At 43.8% G+C, this 18,273-nt stretch overlaps 1 protein-coding gene across 1 annotated transcript in view; it reads right to left on the bottom strand.

Annotated features, from left to right (window-relative positions):
- Positions 1-18,273, bottom strand: part of WDFY4 (WDFY family member 4) — a 204,580-nt gene that overhangs the window by 167,956 nt on the left and 18,351 nt on the right. The window contains exons 5-11 of the mRNA XM_067538932.1: positions 17,033-17,222; positions 15,662-15,851; positions 12,561-12,721; positions 11,001-11,453; positions 8,653-8,757; positions 5,107-5,297; positions 1,463-2,076 (exon numbers count right to left, since the gene is read on the bottom strand). Coding sequence (XP_067395033.1) covers positions 1,463-2,076; positions 5,107-5,297; positions 8,653-8,757; positions 11,001-11,453; positions 12,561-12,721; positions 15,662-15,851; positions 17,033-17,222 — 1,904 coding nt within the window. The remainder of the gene's footprint in view (positions 1-1,462; positions 2,077-5,106; positions 5,298-8,652; positions 8,758-11,000; positions 11,454-12,560; positions 12,722-15,661; positions 15,852-17,032; positions 17,223-18,273) is intronic.

The following is an 18,273-nucleotide window of genomic DNA, read 5'->3' on the forward strand; positions in this document are numbered from 1 at the left end:
GTTTGGCTCTCCACTTCTGCCCCAGCTCAGCCTGAGCCAGCCCCCTGCCTGCTGGCCCACGTCCCTCCAAGTCTCTCCTGGGCAGGGAACGAACCCCAGTGAACATGCAGCTCAGCATAGTCGCCACAGCATTTCATCTGCCCTTGTGGGTCCCTCCCCAGTGGGAATCCTGCCTTTGGTACAAACCGGAGGGGAGGCGGCGGAGCAGGGTATTCAGTAAGCATCTCTGGTGACCTGCTTTGAAAACATCCTGACAGCTGGCCAAGGAAAAACTACAGGGATTTTTCACACAGCTTCAGGTAATATACAGATGAATTACAGAGGCGCTAACCCAGTTGGCACTTAGCACTTCCTCGACCAAGATTCCTATTAACTTCAACAAGCACTCTCTATGAACCAGAAACACAGTGGAGAGTATGGAAGAGGACAGGGAGATCCAAGCTGCAGCCAGGGACACAGGAAACTGCAGGAGATTTCCCCTATCTCTTAAGGGAAGAAATATAATGAGAATGGACTAATTAATAAAGGATACCCAGAAACACAGAACTAACTTTCAAAGTGCTGCAGAAATCTCCTAGCCTTCCCTCAAACCTCTGGCTGCAACCCTGATCTTCCTGCCTTGATATATATAAGCAGGCAGACAACATAGCTGCTTCTTCCTTCATTTTTCCATATTGAAGTGGATTATATACAGGGCATTTGAAATAATTAGTGTTTTAGGCCTATCTACACTGCACTCCGTGGCTGGAAGCAGCGTTCTATTCCACTGCAGGAGAAAACATTGATTTGGGGGCTTTCCAGCAGAGGCTAAAAAATAGTTTTCAAATTCCAGTTAGCTATAGTCTTTCTTTGGTACTTGATCAAAGAGACAGAATCGTTCTGAAAGCTCACAAGGTATACAATCCAGACCCCAGATATAAGCCAAAAATCTCTCATAGCTCTTTGTCCCACTGAACCAAACTATCGCTTGTAGTTTTGCAGCCATGTCGGTCCCAGGATATTACAGAGACACGTTATGTTTTATTGTTATTTATTGTTACATTAGGTATTTATTGGGCAACTTCTGTTGGTGAAAGAGGCAGGCCTGTGTCACACCCATTTTGTTCCTCTGAAGCAAACACTGACATTTATGCCACAAAGTTTGCAATCATTCGTCTTTTATGAAGTGACACTATCTGCCGGCCAGAGCACAGGCCTGGGGGTGGGAATAGCTTCACTATTCTAATAGATTCACTGTGTGACCTGGGTCAAGTCACACCAGCTCTGGGCCTCAGTTTACGACAACTGTCCCTGTAAAATAGCAGCTAATACTATCTGTCTGCAGCTCGGAACTTTGCAAGACTTATTTCACTACTCTACGTAAAATGCTATGGTGTCCTCAGTGAAAGGCACTAGAGAAAAGCCATGTGTTACTGCTCTTGGGCTGCTGGACTCTTTCTATAATAAAGAATCAAAGACCTACCTGTCTTCAGGTTCTGTGCACGTCCTGTAGTCGGAGGCAGCTAATTTATTCTCCAGTTGATTGAAGCTGGCACCGTGCTCCTCCTGTTGATCTTGCGGTCCCTTCTGAATATCCCATGGTGGTTCTTCCACAGCTGGCTTTACCTCCTTGAGGCAGCTCTCCAGATGCAGGGTCCCTTTGATCATATGGTCAAGGAAACTCAGAATCCATATGCAGCTCTTGAGCCATGTTGGAAAAGGTTCTGATGAGCAGAAGGCTGCGTTCAAGAGCTCTGCAAACGTCCTTCCCTTCTCGAGCTGCACGGGGACTTGCCATCCCTCCTGTGTCCAGAAGCAGCCGAGTGACCCAAGATCTTCTGCCAGCTTTTCAAAGAGGCCGTTCCTTTGGAAGAAGTCGCTGTTAACGGGGTCCAGGTGCAGAGCTGCTGCTATCCCCTGAAGCGTGTACAAAATAAGCTCCAGGATGGGTCTGTGCCCAGCTGTTGCCCACAGCCCAGATGGTGGGTCCTGTAATGCACCTTCCATGTCGGAGAGAAGGGACAGAAGCCCATTGAATCCACTGCAGGTTCTGAAAGCCGAATGGCACTTGGGGTTCTCCAGGATCCTCAAGAGAGACTGTGGCATCAGAGAAAAGGGAGACAAAGCGAACAATTAACTCCACAGCACGTATGGTCCCAAGTGGGCCTGGGCAAGGCTTTCAGAATTTTGATTTCACTGAAATTTCAATTGTTGATTAAAAATGCAATGGGGCTGGAGGGGGGCAGGGGGGACTTTCCTGCCTGTTTTTCAACCATCTCAAACATCTGGGCTTTTCATGTGTTCTCAGAAGCCATCTACACAGCCAGCCCACAACTTGGGGATGGTGCTTAAAAGGCTTCAAGCAAGAGCATGAAGTTCCAGTCCTTGACGTGGCCTGTTGCTACCCTGGTTGGCCAGAGCGGAGACCAGGAGTAGCCAGCTACCAGGGGAAGGGAGACTTCACTCTGCTCTTACAGGGAACCGTACGTCAGCAGCACCAGAAGAGGTGCCCCCACTCCTTGCCCCAGCAGCCAGAGTTACTGGGGGACTGCTTCATCCATCTCCCCCTACCTCACAAACAGTCTGCTGCTGAAGTGGGGTGGGTTTGTGGGATGCCCCAGAGCACTGGGGCTTGGAGTGAATACCCCCTTTCCAAACTATCGTTTCAGGTTGCCTGCAGGCATAGACAGAGGACAACCCCAACGGAGACATTGCTCATGGTTATGAGCTTTTCTTTACAACCCGGAGGGCTAGAAACCTCCTTTTGTCTCAGAATGAGAGCTGAGTTTCCAGCATAATCTCCTCACTCAAGGAGCCAGGGCTATAGACCACAGCCCATAGCGCCTAGGCCTTAAACCAGCCCTGAGTGTTTCAAGTACCTTAGAGCATGGATTATTTTAAAACAGTTTGAGCCAAACTCCTAGAGTCTGGTGGTAGCCATTGGTAATGTATTGAAAAATATTCCACATTCAATTGGCACCTATAGAGTGACCATACAGAGACCTAATGGACCATCAGGTATTGACCAGAACCCACTCTGCTCAAAAACCAGAAACATAACACGGCCCAAAGAATATTGTAGGGAGCAGGATCTCCTAGCACTAAACTAGCAATAATAGTTTCCCATCTCCCAGGAACAAGCTTAGCTGGTGCTCGTACAGCACTTTGGAGACAGGAAGCACTGTGAGTCTGATCCAAAGGCCACGTGTGTCAATAGGAGTGTTTCAGTGATATCAGCGGTTTAGGAGCAGGTTGTAAATGAGTGCTATAAATCGCTGCATGTACATAAAACCGAACCCATTCCACTGTCACTCGCAGACACTATGAGCCTGGTTTGGGCCTCACGTACGCTGGAGTAATCCACTGAAGCAAGAGAGTTACCCAGGTGTAAAAATCAGTGAGAGAAGAATCAGACCAAGTATATTTGCATCTAACCTGTCCCTAACTTTTCCTCATTGTGCAACATATTAAAGGCAGAAGCCGCACTAGAGAAACAGGGGGAAAACCCTTGGGATTTGGGTTCATCTCTTGCTACTTCAAAGAGAGCTAACCTCATGTTGGCCAAGAGTCATACTCCAAAACCTCTCAAATCAAACAAGAGATTTAATTCCAAATCAACTGAAAAGGAGCATTTCTATCATATATCTCTCTCTCTAACAGGATCTATTACTATGAGAAAGGGCTTGCCAGAACTGTAGGAAGGGGAACTTTATTACTGTCATTCAATTTTGCATGATAATGTATCAAACCAGGCAGAGACTCCTGAACAGGGAGTAAATTTAATAAGTCGGAGTTGAAGTTATCAGGATGGCTTTGACACATTTCAGGAGAGGTCAGCAGTAACCACATTTTCTCCAGCTCTAACTCGGTTACAATTTAATCGCCTATGAGTTAGTATTCCTCTGTCTTGAATCTATACAACTGAATGCCTGCTGGAAACCTCTAACTCAGTTATAGCTAACAGAATTTATTTCACATTCCATTATTTGTTATTCCTCATAATTGTCCACATGCCGCTCTGGAATACGGGAGAGCTAATCACATTTGGGTTCGCAGTTTAACAGCTAAATATATATTAGCAAATCAATCTGAATTTGTGCATAACACAATCACAGTCCCAAAGGGCATGGATAATAAATTCATTTGCTTACATTATGTTTTAACATGGTTATCATTTGTCAGAATTAGACATCAAAACCGCATTTGTTTTCCTATCAGTTCGGGAGCTGCACTTAACTTCTCCACAAACTAAGCGCAAGTTTGATTTTTCAGGTGAGAGCAAGGGGCTTTGTCCCCTGGTTTGTCACACTGTTTTAATGAGCACAGTTACTGTACTACCAAGACCAACTGCTGCATTAGCAGCTAAGAGGAGACATCTAATAAGTAAGGCCAGGTAATGAGTGTGGAATGCAACCCCAGATTAATTCACCTGCTGCTGCTGCATTCTTATTTGCCAACCAAGGGCCCAATCCAGAAGAAAGCATTGGGAATCTTTCCATGTATTTTAACGGCGTTTGATCAGGCCCTCTAGGAATGTATTTGAGAGTATGAGCAAATTCTTTTCCATCCTTCAAATACCCATTTAACACCTTCTCTTCAATTGAAACCAGATTCTTTTCTGATTTACACTGGTTATGTGAGAGGTGACCCCACTGAGGTCAATGGAGTTACACCTCTGTAAATGAAATCTGAATCAAGCCATTTGTTTCACCCCCACCTCAGCTGCTACCTTTATTCCTTCTTCTTCCTTTCACTTCCTCCTTGCTGCTCCCCCACCCTCCTTACAAGTCTCAGCTTTCTCCCCCGTCTGTCTCTCTTTTTCCTTCTGCTGTATCTGTACTCAGTTCCATGCATTCTGTAATTCTGCGGCTGTTATTTCTCTGTTATCCATTTATTTTAATCATCTAAAGCATTTTGCAAGACATTAAGGAGTGGCTGTTCAGACTCAGACCACCAACGATTAAAACACTCAGTGACTAGGACCCAAACAACCTTAACTCTGCCCTGCACTTCACTTCACATTCCTGAAAGATCCCAATCCTGGCAATTAGGCTGGGCGCCACCAGCCATCTAAACCAGGCAAATCCAGAGCAGAAGATGAAGCAAACTGGAAGCAATGTTAATCACCTTCAGCAGATCCTGTTTCAGGTGCAGCTCCCCTTGAGTAGAAGAGCAGAGGGCTCCAATAATTATGCTCATGTATTCTTCAGCATTGATGATTGACAGCTGCTCCAAGATGCAGAGGGTGTCACTTCGGTAGCACTCATCATCCAGAAATATCTTGATGTATGGTACCATTCCATAATCTTTTATAACAACTGGGAGCCAATCAGATGCCATTTGTTAGTTAAACCATGCTCAGTTACATGGGCAGCAATTTATGTCCAATCCCAATATGGTTTTGAACACAGAGGCAGATTTTCCAAGTCAGCTGTGCACTATCACAAGACTCCATTTGTAAATACCTATTTTATGCCTGCAAGTATCCAATGTGTGTGCACAGATCAATTATAAGTGCCAGCACATCTCTTTGTGTCTCAGTTTTGCCTCCCATCCTTTGTCTGTTTTGCCTATTGAGACGAAGATCTTACAGGCAGGGACTGTTTCTCAGGGCTTGTCTTCACTCACCTCTGAGATTCGGCAGCAGTCGACCGGAGTTACGCAAGCTATGCAAAAAATGTGTGTAACTCCCATCGACTTCTCTGCTTCTCCTCTGTGCGCTGTCTTCACTGCACTGCGCTGACGGGAACAGCGTTCCTGTCAACGCAGCGCTACGCCACTTGTGAAGGTGGTCTTAATACGTCGATTTCTGGATCGACTGAGCGGGTCTTCACTGACTACTCAGTCGATCCAGAGAAGTCGATCTGACGGCGGTGAATTTGCCGTCGTCAGTGAAGACATAGCCTCAGTGTTCATACAGTACCTAGTACAATGGGGCCCTGATCTTAGTGGAGGCATGCAACCAGTACTGCAATACAATTAAATATGTTGTAATCGTGTCTGAACTACTAAGAGAAACTCAAAAGGCAATAAACCTTAAAAATGAAGAGGAAGTTTTCCTCTTGGCCTAGTGGATTATGGGGGATTTTCACCCTGCTGCTCTGAAGCATGTAATAATGTAATCAAATTTAACAAGCTTGTGGAGGGAAAATACCAAAGAAGCCCACCACAGTAGCATATAAATTCAAGAAGGGGAACTATACAGAAATGAGGAAATTAAAAGGAACAGTCACAAGAGTGAAATGCCGGCAATCTGCGTGGAAACTTTTTAAAAGCACCATAATAGAGGTTCAAATTAAATGTATACTTCAAAAATTAAAAAAAAATTAAGAGCACCAAAAAAAAATATCACTACGGATAAACAACTGAGTAAAAGAGGCAGTTGGAGGCAAAAAGGAAGTCTTTATAAATTGGAAGTCAAATCCTACTCAGGAGAATAGAAAGGAGCATAAAGTCTGGCAAATCAATTGTGAAAGTATAATTCAGCTGGCCAAAAAAGTTTGAAAAGCAACGAGCAAAAGAAAGACACAATAACCAACAGCAAAAAAACATTTTAAGTACCTTAGTAGCAGGAAGCCTGCCAAGCAATCACTGGGGCCACTGGGGGATCAAGGTGCTAAAGGAGCACTCAAGGAAGACAAGGCCATTGTGGAGAAACAACATGAATTCTTTGTGTCGGTCTTCAATATTGTGGATGTGAGAGAGATTCCCACACCTGAGCCATTCTTTTTAGGTAACAAATCTGAGGAACTGTCCCAGATTGAGGTGTCAGAAGAGGTGGTTTTTGAACAAATTGATAAATTAAACAGTAGTAAGTCCCCAGGATCAGATGGTATCCACCCAAGAGTTCTGAAGGAACTTAAATATGAAATTGCAGAACTATGAATTGTGATATGTAACCTATCACTTAAATCAGCCTCTGTGCCAGATGACTGGAGGATAGCTAACGTGAGGCAGATTGTTTTAAAAGGCTCCGGAGGCAATTCTGGCAATTACAGGCCAGCATACCTAATTTCAGTACCAGGCAAATTGGTTGAAACTATAGTAAAGAACAGAAATATCAGACGGACAGATGAACATGATTTGTTGGGGGAAGAGTTAACATGACTTTTGAAAAAGGAAATCATGCCTCATCAATCTATTAGAATTCTTTGGGGGAAGAGGGAGTCAACAAACACGTGGACAAGGGTGAACCAGTGGACATAGTGTACTTGGACTTTCAGAGAGCCTTTGAAAAGGTCCCTCACCAAAGGCTCTTGTGCAAAATAAGCAGTCATGGGTTAAGAGGGATGGTCCTCTCCTGAATCAGTAACTGGTTAAAAAACAGGAAACAAATGGCAAGAATAAATGGTCTGTTTTCACAATGGAGAGAGGTAAATAGTAGGGTCCCCCAATGATCTGTACTGGGACTTGTGCTGATCAACATATTCAGAAATGATCTGGGAAAAGGGGTAAACAGTGGAGCTGGCAAAGTTTGCAGATGATACAAAATTATTCAAGATAGTTAAGTCCAAAGCAGACGGTTAAGAGTTACAGTCACCTAGTCACTAAACTGGGTGACAGGGCAACAAAATGACAGAGGAAATTCAATGTTGATAAATGCAAGGTAATGCACATTGGAAAACATAATCTCAACTATACATACAAAATGATGGGGTTTAAATTAGCTTTTACCACTCAAGAAAGATCTGTTCAATCTGCAGGGGCAGTCAACAAATTAACAGAATGCTAGGAACCTTTAGGAAAGGGATAGATAATAAGACAGTAAATATCATAATGCCACTATATAAATCCATGGTGCATCCACACCTTGAACATCGGGCGCAGTTCCGGTCATGCCACTTCAAAAAAGATATATTAGAATTGAAAAAGGTACAGAAAAGGGCAACAAAAATGATTAGCGGATATGGAAGTTTCCACATGAGGAGAGATTAATAAGACTGGGACTTTTCAGCTTGGAAAAGAGACAACTAAGAGGGGATATGATAGAGGTCTGTAAAATCGTGAACGGTGTGGAGACGGTGAATAAGGAAGTGTTATTTACCCTTCACGTAACACAAGAACCAGGGGTCATCCAATGAAATTAATAGGCCTCAGGTTTAAAACAAACATAAGGAAGTACTTCTTCACACATTGTACCCATGGAACTTGTTGCCAAGGGATGTCATGAAGGCCAAAAGTGTAACTGGGTTCAAAAAAGAGTTAGATCAGTTCATGGAGGACAGGTCTATCAATGGCTATTAGCCACGATGGTCAGGGATGCAACCCCATGCTCTGGGTGTCCCTAAGCCTTTGACTGCCAGATGTGGGGACTGGACAACAGGGGATGGATCATTCGATAACTGCCCTGTTCTGTCCATTCTCTCTGAAGCACCTGGCACTGGCCACTGTCAGAAGGCAGGCTACTGGGCTAGATGGACCATTGGTCTGACCCAGTGTGGCCAGTCTTATGTTCTTATGCATCAGGCCACTGCTGGAGGCTGGGAGCCAGAGTAGTTGGACCCAGGGACTGATGCAATATAGCATTGCTACTTTCCTAGCTGTTCACCAGGATTTCTGAATAAAGCTTACAAACAGAAGGGAGTTGGATGCTTATTATGCTGTACCCGGGCTATTCAATACCAAGGATAACAGTGGTGGTGCTGTGGCAGATGAAACATCGCTTTCTCTTACCAGCATTCCTCACAGATCCCAGCACAAGGGCAGCAACCATCTTCAGCATCACACAGGTTAGCTCTTTCTCGGTGCCTTGCTCCAGACAGGGTGCTTCAGTCCCAGCTGCATGTACAAAACAAAGAGAGTTTCCCCAGAATATCCCATGAGACACCTGGTTACCGGTAACTAGAATTCCTCACAGCACACGTGTTCAGCAAATACGACTGCCTCAAAGGCCATCAAAATCTACATGAAACTACAGTACCTGATAAAATACAGAGAGAAAGGAATCCAACCCCAGATTAATGTTCCTGCTGTTGCTGCATTCTTATTTGCCAACCAAGGGCCTAATCCAGAAGAAAGCATTGGGAATCTTTCCATGTATTTTAATGGCGTTTGATCAGGCCCTCTAGGAATGTATTTGAGAGTATGAGCAAATTCTTTTCCATCCTTCAAATACCCATTTAACACCTTCTCTTCAATTGAAACCAGATTCTTTTCTGATTTACACTGGTTATGTGAGAGGTGACCCCACTGAGGTCAATGGAGTTACACCTCTGTAAATGAAATCTGAATCAAGCCATTTGTTTCACCCCCACCTCAGCTGCTACCTTTACTCTCTTCTTCTTCCTTTCACTTCCTCCTTGCTGCTCCCCCACCCTCCTTACAAGTCTCAGCTTTCTCCCCCGTCTGTCTCTCTTTTTTCCTTCTGCTGTATCTGTACTCAGTTCCATGCATTCTGTAATTCTGCGGCTGTTATTTCTCCATTATCCATTTATTTTAAAGGAGGTCAAACATTTTAAAGTCTGAAAAATGCAGCTAAAGCACCCAAACAACCTTAACTCTGCCCCTGCAGTGAAGCCAGCTTCTAACCTTCATGTCAGTGTTTCTTTCATACCTAGGGCCTGGTTCCCATGAGTACTACAGTATTAAGTGTTTACTAGTTCAAATCCCTACATTGTCGGATGTGTTTTTTTTTATCTAAGAGCTTTAGGAGTTCATACACTAGGACTGAGGACATCTTACATTTCTAAAAACCAGTATACTGATATAATGACCACACTGACATGTTCTCATTTGCCCTTTATTATCTTTGTTTATAGACTGGAAATCGGCCAAGAAAATTGACATAGCTGAATGGCATTCGGGCAAAGATAGCAGGGAGACCTATTCATCAGCTAACTCGTAACCATAACTCATAAACAGGATGTGAGTTTTCAGGAGCCATGATCTGTTTTCTTGAAAATCTATATCTAAGTAATCTGTGTCATGCATTACGACATTGTATTGAAGGTGGGCCTGCAAAATCCCTATCCTAAGAGGGTTCAAAATCTGAATCCATAACTTGACAGATAATTAGAAAGGACCAGATCAAACCCCGCATCCAAATGACCCCATCTTTGTGGTGTCTGAAGTCTCAATCTCGACCTGTGTTGCAGACAGTGCCCTGCTCTGATTTGTATGTGCTTTAGGTGAATTCCTTGGTTTCTGCCTGCTCTAGTAATGATTACAGCTGTGGCCTCTCGTTGTGAACACCTTGTTTTGGGGTGCCAGTCACAGGTTGGTTGGCCCTTTAAATGAAGCTGCTCTGACTCCCCTGTGCTAGATGCTCCCAGTTTGACCAGTTCAGAAGGCAGCACGTTCCCTGGGAGTACCCTGGAAGGAGGGGCAGTGGGAAAAAAGGGCCTCTGGGGGAAAGCCCTAGGAGGCGGTGCTCAGTCAACAGAGCATGGAAGAGTACTGCAGTGAACACTAAGCAGGAAAGGCTGAGAGAAGCAAAGAGGGAAAACACTAGGGAACTGAGAACCTATTTGTGTTGTTTTCGTGTCTGTCGGGAAAATAAAACTGTGCTTGGAAAGACACTCTGGGAGTGGCCGTGAATTCTCCAGGGACCTTTCAGTGCCCAAGATGAGAAACCCTAAGCCTGATTTTCAGAGGTGCTGAGTACTACAGCTCCCAGTGACTGTAACCGGAAACGCAAATAGTCAGCACCTGTGAAAGTCAAGCCCTGCGTCTCAAGTTGGGATCCCAAGGAACCCAAAGTGAGAGGCTAATTTAGGTAACTTGGGCTCACATTTTTAATGGCTGCCAGTGGAGACCAAACTGCTGAGAGAGGTTATGTACTATGGTTGGTGCATAGCCCCTAAGCTGTGTCATACGATGAGTGGAACTGGAGACAGTCAGATTTCATGAGGGAACTAGTTTGGTGTGGCACAGGAATTTAAGCCAGGACCAGACAGCTTCTATACCAGACGGTAGCATCTTGACATGCAGCACTGGCCTCTCAGCATAGTAAATCTCAGTGTAGATCTCTTTCCTACAACTCTGCCTGCCCCACCACTCATTGCCAATGAAACAAGGCATACCTGTCTTCCTGAGGATCTTGGCTTGCTTCCTCAGCTGAGCCAGCAGCTGGCCCAAGAGCCCCGAGTCTCTGAATATGTCCGTGAAGATCAAGTCCCTCTTGGTAATGCTGTGAAGGCACCGCAGAGCAGCCAAAGTGCAGAACGGCACCAAGTTCTCCTTTATCAAACACTCCACCTTCTTCAGGATTTCATGGGGGATGTAGGACAGCTCTAGCACCACGGATTCCACCAGCTGGAAGAACTGTACCTGAATCTGGTGCGGTTTGAGGTGGATGATGTCAGTGAACTGGGAGATGGGCTGTAGTGTCCATTCCAGGAGGAAGAAGTTCATGGTGTCCCAGGCCCATGTTGTTTTTATAGCCAACAGGATCCTCCTACAGAGGTGCAGGTCGCTGGTTTTCTGGAAGATGGACTGCAACACCTGAAAAGCCTGGAGGTTTTTCACTGTGATTCCTGAGAAACAGAAATCAAGCCAGATAATTTTAACCACTCTTATCTCAGGCCCAATATAGACGCCTTATCTGCATTATGTAGGCATATCTAAGAGCACAAGAAGAAGTCACAGACACAGATCCAATCTCAGCAAGTATTGAAACATAGGGGAGCAGGGAAAAAGTGGGACCTCAGGACCCAGAACGGTGCAGGGGTAACCCTCATGACTTTATGCAGTGCTTCCAACTCCCCTCAGCCCTATGGACTGGGGAAGAAAAATTTCCAGGGAGGAGCCAGAGAAACTGAAGTTGGCAGGAGCAGACACAAGAGCAGCCTCAGTGGGTAACAAACGAAGGATTTGCTGAGTGTTTTCTACAGGCCTGACACTGGATATTCTCTGTCCTGTGCTGAATTGCTGTTTGCTCCTGGCCCCTTCTGTCCCTTTCTTCAGTGTCTGCACCTCGGCCTCACTCTACCTGGCCCCCCATTACTGCCTCCTTCGTCTTTTCCCTTGCCCTGTCCCACTCCCTCCCTTGCCTGGTCTCTCTCGGCATAGCTAGTCCTCTCCCAACCAAAACCCACTCCACAAAATTCAAACAAAACCAAAAAACGGGGATGCTAGCACGGTGCTGGGAAACCAGCTCACTGATCCCTCTAAAAGGTCTACCCTTTCTTACTCTCTGGGCTGGTCTTGTCTATTTAGACTGTAATCTTTTCAAATCAGGGACTGTTTATGACTTTGTGTTTGTACAACTCCTAGTGCTGTCTTGGCTGGTCCACAGACACTACCAAAATACTAAAATACTAATCATACTAATCTAAACAGGTAAGAAGCTGCTTTTAGAGACAGTAGTTGAATCCCGCACCACGGAGTTCTCACTTCTATTTTTAGCAAGCTAGCTGCCATTAAACTGGACATGAGCTGCCGTTCCTATCCTCGGATGCAATGTAGAAGTACCCTTAGTTAACTTTGAAATTTCCTGATTTGCATGTTTAAATTCTCCACCCTGACACTGCATGAGCAGACATGCTCTCATATAAGTTCTCCTCTCTGTCATGCACACACTGTACATAATGATTTCTTCTCCCATGCTGTGCCCACACTAATATTATATATATATACAGTACCAGAGGATTGTGTCTGTTCAAAATCAAAGTGCGGCAGCTGAGGGGACGTAATGTTGCCAGAAACTTTCAGTTCAGTTTTCCCACAGACTGTGAGGTAAGTCAGTATGTCCAGCACCTCTTCAAGATGGCGGTCTCCTTCATTGTGGGGAGACTCCTCCCACCTAAAAAGAAAGACTGGGGTAAGTAATCATACGCTTGTGGCTCAGTGATATTTACAATAACCAGGTCCTTTCATGAACACATTCTACAGGGGCACCCGATACTGAAATAACAATTTCTCCCCCCCCCCCCCCAATCTATTTTGCTTTTTGTTTCATTGATTGCACAATGGATTGAACTGAATTGCTCTGCAGCCAGTCTGACAGTCTGATTAACTCCATAGTTGGATCAGGGGAAGAACCACAAACTGAACCAGATAATCAAAGGACTGAGGTCAGTAAGTGACTGCACAAAGAGGAGACGAGTCAACATTGAAAGTAAGTCCCATTACATGTACCACTAGAAGTGCAAGCCACAGCGCCAGTTGAAAAAGGGAAACATTTTTACAAAAAAATATATCCAGACTTTTTTAGTCAAAATTAATAAGCCATATAGTCAAAAGCCCCAAATTCAGAACATTTCAGGCAGTTCTCAGGACCCAAGCCAGAATTCTAGCATTGTACGTAGTAAGAAAAGACAGAAAGAAAACACAGTTAGCAAAATACAAACCATAAACACGTACAATTCTTTAGTTTCTGAGTTATTACAGAGAATTCTTTCTTGGGTGTCTGGCTGGTGAGTCTTGTACACATACTCAGGGTTTAGCTGATCGCCATTTTTGGGGTCAGGAAGGAATTCTCTCCCAGGGCAGATTGGCAAAGGCTCTGGGGGGTTTTTCACCTTCCTCTGTAGCATGGGGCATGGCTCACTTGTTGGTGGATTCTCTGTACCTTAAAGTCTTTAAATCATGATTTGAGGACTTTAATAACCCAGTCATAGGTTAAGGGTCTATTGCAGGAGTGGATGGGTGAGGTTCTGTGGCCTGTGTTATGCAGGTCAGACTAGATGATCATATTGGTCTCTGACCTTAGAGTCTATGAGTTTATGAGTTTTTAAAGACTATCTGAGATTTATAGACCCATGGGCCTACTGAAAGGGGAAGACAATGTTTAATCTAAGAAGTGTGCTATCCTTAGACATAATTAGACACATGGATAGTGCTATAATTAGACACATGGATAGTGCTTTGAACTCTCTTTTAAGCCACTGGCTGGTTCCAAACATCAGCCAGATTTGCAGTGGCTTAGACCTAAGGAAGAAAGAGCTAGTGGCAAAAAGCAGTCAGCCTGGATGACAAGATAGACTGGAGATTCTAGGAGGACTGTGTGTGACTCCATGATAAGACTGTTACAGTGATCCAGGAGTTCACATTTGTTACTGGCTTGGTGAAATCTAATTATAGTTTGGGGTGTCTGCCCTGTTTTTGACAGTTTGCCCTGTGATAGGCATTCATGGTCGTGAGCCACTCCAATCAGTGTGACAGTGGTGTCTGGTTTTAAGACAAAAAAAGCAGGAAACAGGACTAGCAAGATTTGTCCTTACTTAGAGAATAGATTCAAGAGATTAGCATACAGGAAACTTGCTCATTCAGAGAGTGGGAGAAGGGAGGCCTGTCTGTCAATCCCAGTTTGGCAAAGAATGCTGAAAAGAGAAGGAGTCTGGAGCCCTATAAAATGCAGGTTCTTCTGCCACGCAGGGTTAGTCTATGCTTTGCTGCTGAGAGAGCTCTGTCAATGAAGATAAAAAAAATCATGCTCCCAACCAATAAAGCTAGGTTGGCAAAAGCACTACTGTAGACAAACCTAGTTCATTTGGGGAACTGTATAAGTTATACCACCAAAGGAACTCTTTTGCTGGTATAAGTTGTGTCTTCACTAGGAGAGTTACCTGGCATAGCTATATTTCTGGTGTAGACAAGGCCTTGACTAGTGCGGGGTGGATAAAGGGGGGTGGGGGAAGGAGGGACTGACTGCTGTAGTGTAAATTATGCTGGATAGCAAAGTCTGGAGGGACTCTCTTAACTTGAGGGCTATAACTGTGGGAATAACACTGCTGAATGCTATGGGGAAACTGGTTCACTGTTATTCCATTGGCTGCTGACGTAGTGAATTCATGGCCTTAATAAAGAGTGCAACAATCGTGGAAATAGTAGACAGAATTGCTTTGTGTTTTGACCCAAGATTATAGCTGGGTAAATGCTGAATTTTTTGGTTTGCTGGAAATTCTGAAACAATTTTTTTTTAATTGTTTCAGGTCAAAACAAACATTTCTTTCCACCTAAAACAAAAACCCTGTTTCAATTTTGAGCATTTTAAAAAACATTTTTAACATTCTAAAAAAGAAAATTGAAAAAAAAAATCATATCCTAAATGTTGATGACATTTTCATTTTTTAAAAAGGTCTTAGCCTGACAGATACAATTTGGCAAAATCAAGATGAATTTGTGCAATGCTTTGGTGTTGCCAAATCTGGATTTTTCACCAAAAAAAGTTTTGGTCAAAAATTTGCCCAGCTCTACCCAGGGTAGCCTGAAGGTCTTTGTCCAGATGTGAGCATATTAATCCTAGCCATGCACATTGGATTTACCTTTTTACTTAGAGCAGCTAAGAGATCTGCTCCATCAGGTGAAATGCTCCCTCTGGATTGAGAGTTCATGACCAAGGGAGCCTTTCTGAGCAGAGTGGGACCACCTGAGGTCTCTCCTGTTATTATCCACCTACTAGCATTTGATGAAGAAAACCTAGTCTATGCTTCAGGTTAGGGAATTCCCTAACCTATCTCTAGACTAACTTCTTCAATTGGTACTTCCCGTTGTGGTTTCAATGGGAGAAGTTGCTCTGTGCTTCCGCTCTTCAAACAGCAGTGTGGTGAAGTTAGTGGTTTGCTAAATGAGACCCTTTGTTACCAGCAGTTCAGTGCTTCACCTACCCACTATGTTACCTGGATCTTTCTAAAATGCAATTGAAATTTTAAAAGAAGCCATCATTGCCTCTGAAAATTATATTTAATTAGACCCGTGCTTTAGCATCTCCTAGAAACCCAGTGAAATGGGTTTTACTCACCTGAGTAAAATTTTTACCAGGAGCTGGTATCCATCATTATTCTCAAACTCCAAAAGCAAAGCTGAGGAAATAGGATAGGAATCCTTCACAAAACACAGGATGATGCTCACCGCCTCACACATGTCAGAAGCTGGCAAGGTGTCAGCCAGTTTGAACAGATTCTGAATGGCTATCTTAATGCAGTCTGTAGCTGTGAATAAATTACAGCATGTTTTTAGTGTTGATAGCTTGATGTCATAAACAACTTCAAAAATCACTGACAAAGCATAACAACATGCTTGAAATTACATTTTCCAATCAAAGAGGGGCCAGTTAATTCCTCTTGTGGCTGCAGAAGAGATTGGGGATGGGGACAGGGAGGTGGAATACCAAAATACACAGCTGGGTTTAGATACTAGAGTAAAACTTTTTTTTAAACTTTCATTCCTCAACTCCGGTTAAATTTATTTTTGACCCCCAAGAAACTCATGCACCATCTTGAATATAAACCTTAGCCCTTTTGATACATGATAAATGGATGATGGATAATTTGATTAGCTTGTATTAAGATGATTGCATATTCTGCGCAGTACTCAGATAGAGATTAATACTTTTGCACAATGAGGAAAAAGATTATTTTGCTCTTAAGCCACCATTGTAGTTTGATCTTTTCCATCTAGTCTAGTAGCCCATCTTCCAAGTGTTGCCACTTTGGCAATTCTTACACAATTCACCTTCTGTCAGGACTACCTCTTACTACACAAGGATCCGATCTCACAAGTGGTGTGAACGAAGAAAACATGTTTGGGCACTTTTGCATAAAAAATAAAACACATTTACACCCTAAGAGGAGGTCCTGATGGCAGGAAGATGATTATAAATTATCCTTATATTTTTTCTTTTGCAAAGCAGGGATTAGTAATTTTTGCAATGTTTCTTAAGACGAAAACACCCCTAACTCCAATGGAACATTCTTTCTGTGATGACACCAAAACTATCACTAGCAACCAAATTAGGATGCCCCAATGTACCAAGCGTTGCAGCTGACTGAAGTTCAGCAAGGTGCAAGGGAATATCAGTGGAACAATATTTAGAATGCTGGGGAATCCCAGAGATGCAAATTGGCTGCTGGGGTCACATGACTTGAAACTCTCTCTTGGCTTGGGTACAGTTAGTGGGGGTGGGATAGGACGAGACATACTGCTGCCTGTAACTTCTGTTCTATGCATCAATAAAGGATTTCAGTTTCCAGGTTTCCACCAGCAATAAATTGAGGTCACAGTTCATGCATTTCCAAGTGATTGACTCTTGGGTGAATGTAGAAACTAAACCTATCCAAGTGAGATTTTTCTTGGAGGAATTCATCCCACAGATGCTCGGGAAAAACCAAACCTTGTAGGTACATGATGGCATTTTTGGTCTGGGCCTTTGAAATTGTCCGAAGCACTTGGCCCGTGGGTGCTTTCCATGAAAGGCTGCACTGGTTCCAGAGGGAGGCCGTTGTTATAATTAGAGACTGAAGCTCAGCAGCTGTCAGAAGTTCCTCTACACCTTGTTCCTCCCTGTACAAGTTGAGCATTGTCTGGAAAAGAAAATCGGTTGCAATGCAAATTAAATACAGATGTCTGGGATGTGTATAAGGGGCTCCCTAGGCTTGAACAGATCAGGTCAAATCTGACCCAATATTTGTGGTTATAGCTCCACTGAAAACAAAAGCAGCTGTGTAACTTTATGTTGTGTAACTAGTTACTGATATGGCCCCTATCGCCATAATATCAGAACCTCTCCCAAGTATCTAACCATCAAAACAATAACATCTCTCTTCGTTCCCGGCCTGCAGAAGAAATAACATGGTTTGTTTATAGTTGGGGTGCATAGGGGAGTGCACGGGTGTAAAAACCAGAGGGAACGATAAGTTAATGGAATGAGATTTTCATTCACTTCTGTAAGTAGCTAGTTTCATGGTCATTCCTATCTCTGGCAGCAGGGAGTTCCACCTACAATGGAAATTCAGTCTCCCCCGTCACCAGTCTCTGCTTATTGGTTGATAGCGTCATTGTTCTGGTGGAAGACAGCCCTTCGAGGACCTCATTGCTGGATGCAGAACTGTCTTCTGCCCACTAGAACCTCTCCTTTTTAATACATAAATCTATACTTCCCCTACACAATAACTCGCTGCACCTTCAAGTACCTGAGAATAGTTATCCCTGCCTTAATCACCTCCTCATCATGTTTAGTAAGGATCTCTGGCCCAGTACTTAATACAGTATAGGTGGCATCCTTCTGCCTTCTCCTTGCCTAGTACTTAATGTCTCAGTAATTAATATAGGTGGTGTCCTCCTACCTTGTCCCTACCCTTGGCTTGTACCTTATATGCAGCTCACTGCTGTTTCTAAGCCAAGTACATAGAACGCCAAAGGTGGACACACAATAAATACCATGCATCACATTACAAAAGGGTCCAAGGTACAGACCTGGTCTCTTCTTATTAGCTTCCATGGGGATTAATGGTATTTGGCATTTTTCAGGACTAGACCCTATTTTGTGGGCGGGTCGAAAGATATCGCTCACACCCCTTCACAACTATCAGCCCCGCCACGTGCTTTCCTGTCACTTAGATTTCTAAACAATAT

This window comes from Emydura macquarii, unplaced genomic scaffold (genome assembly GCF_026122565.2).
Source record: "Emydura macquarii macquarii isolate MOO-44397 ecotype Brisbane River unplaced genomic scaffold, CSIRO-AGI_Emac_v2 contig_67, whole genome shotgun sequence".
Taxonomy (NCBI): Eukaryota; Metazoa; Chordata; order Testudines; family Chelidae; genus Emydura; species Emydura macquarii.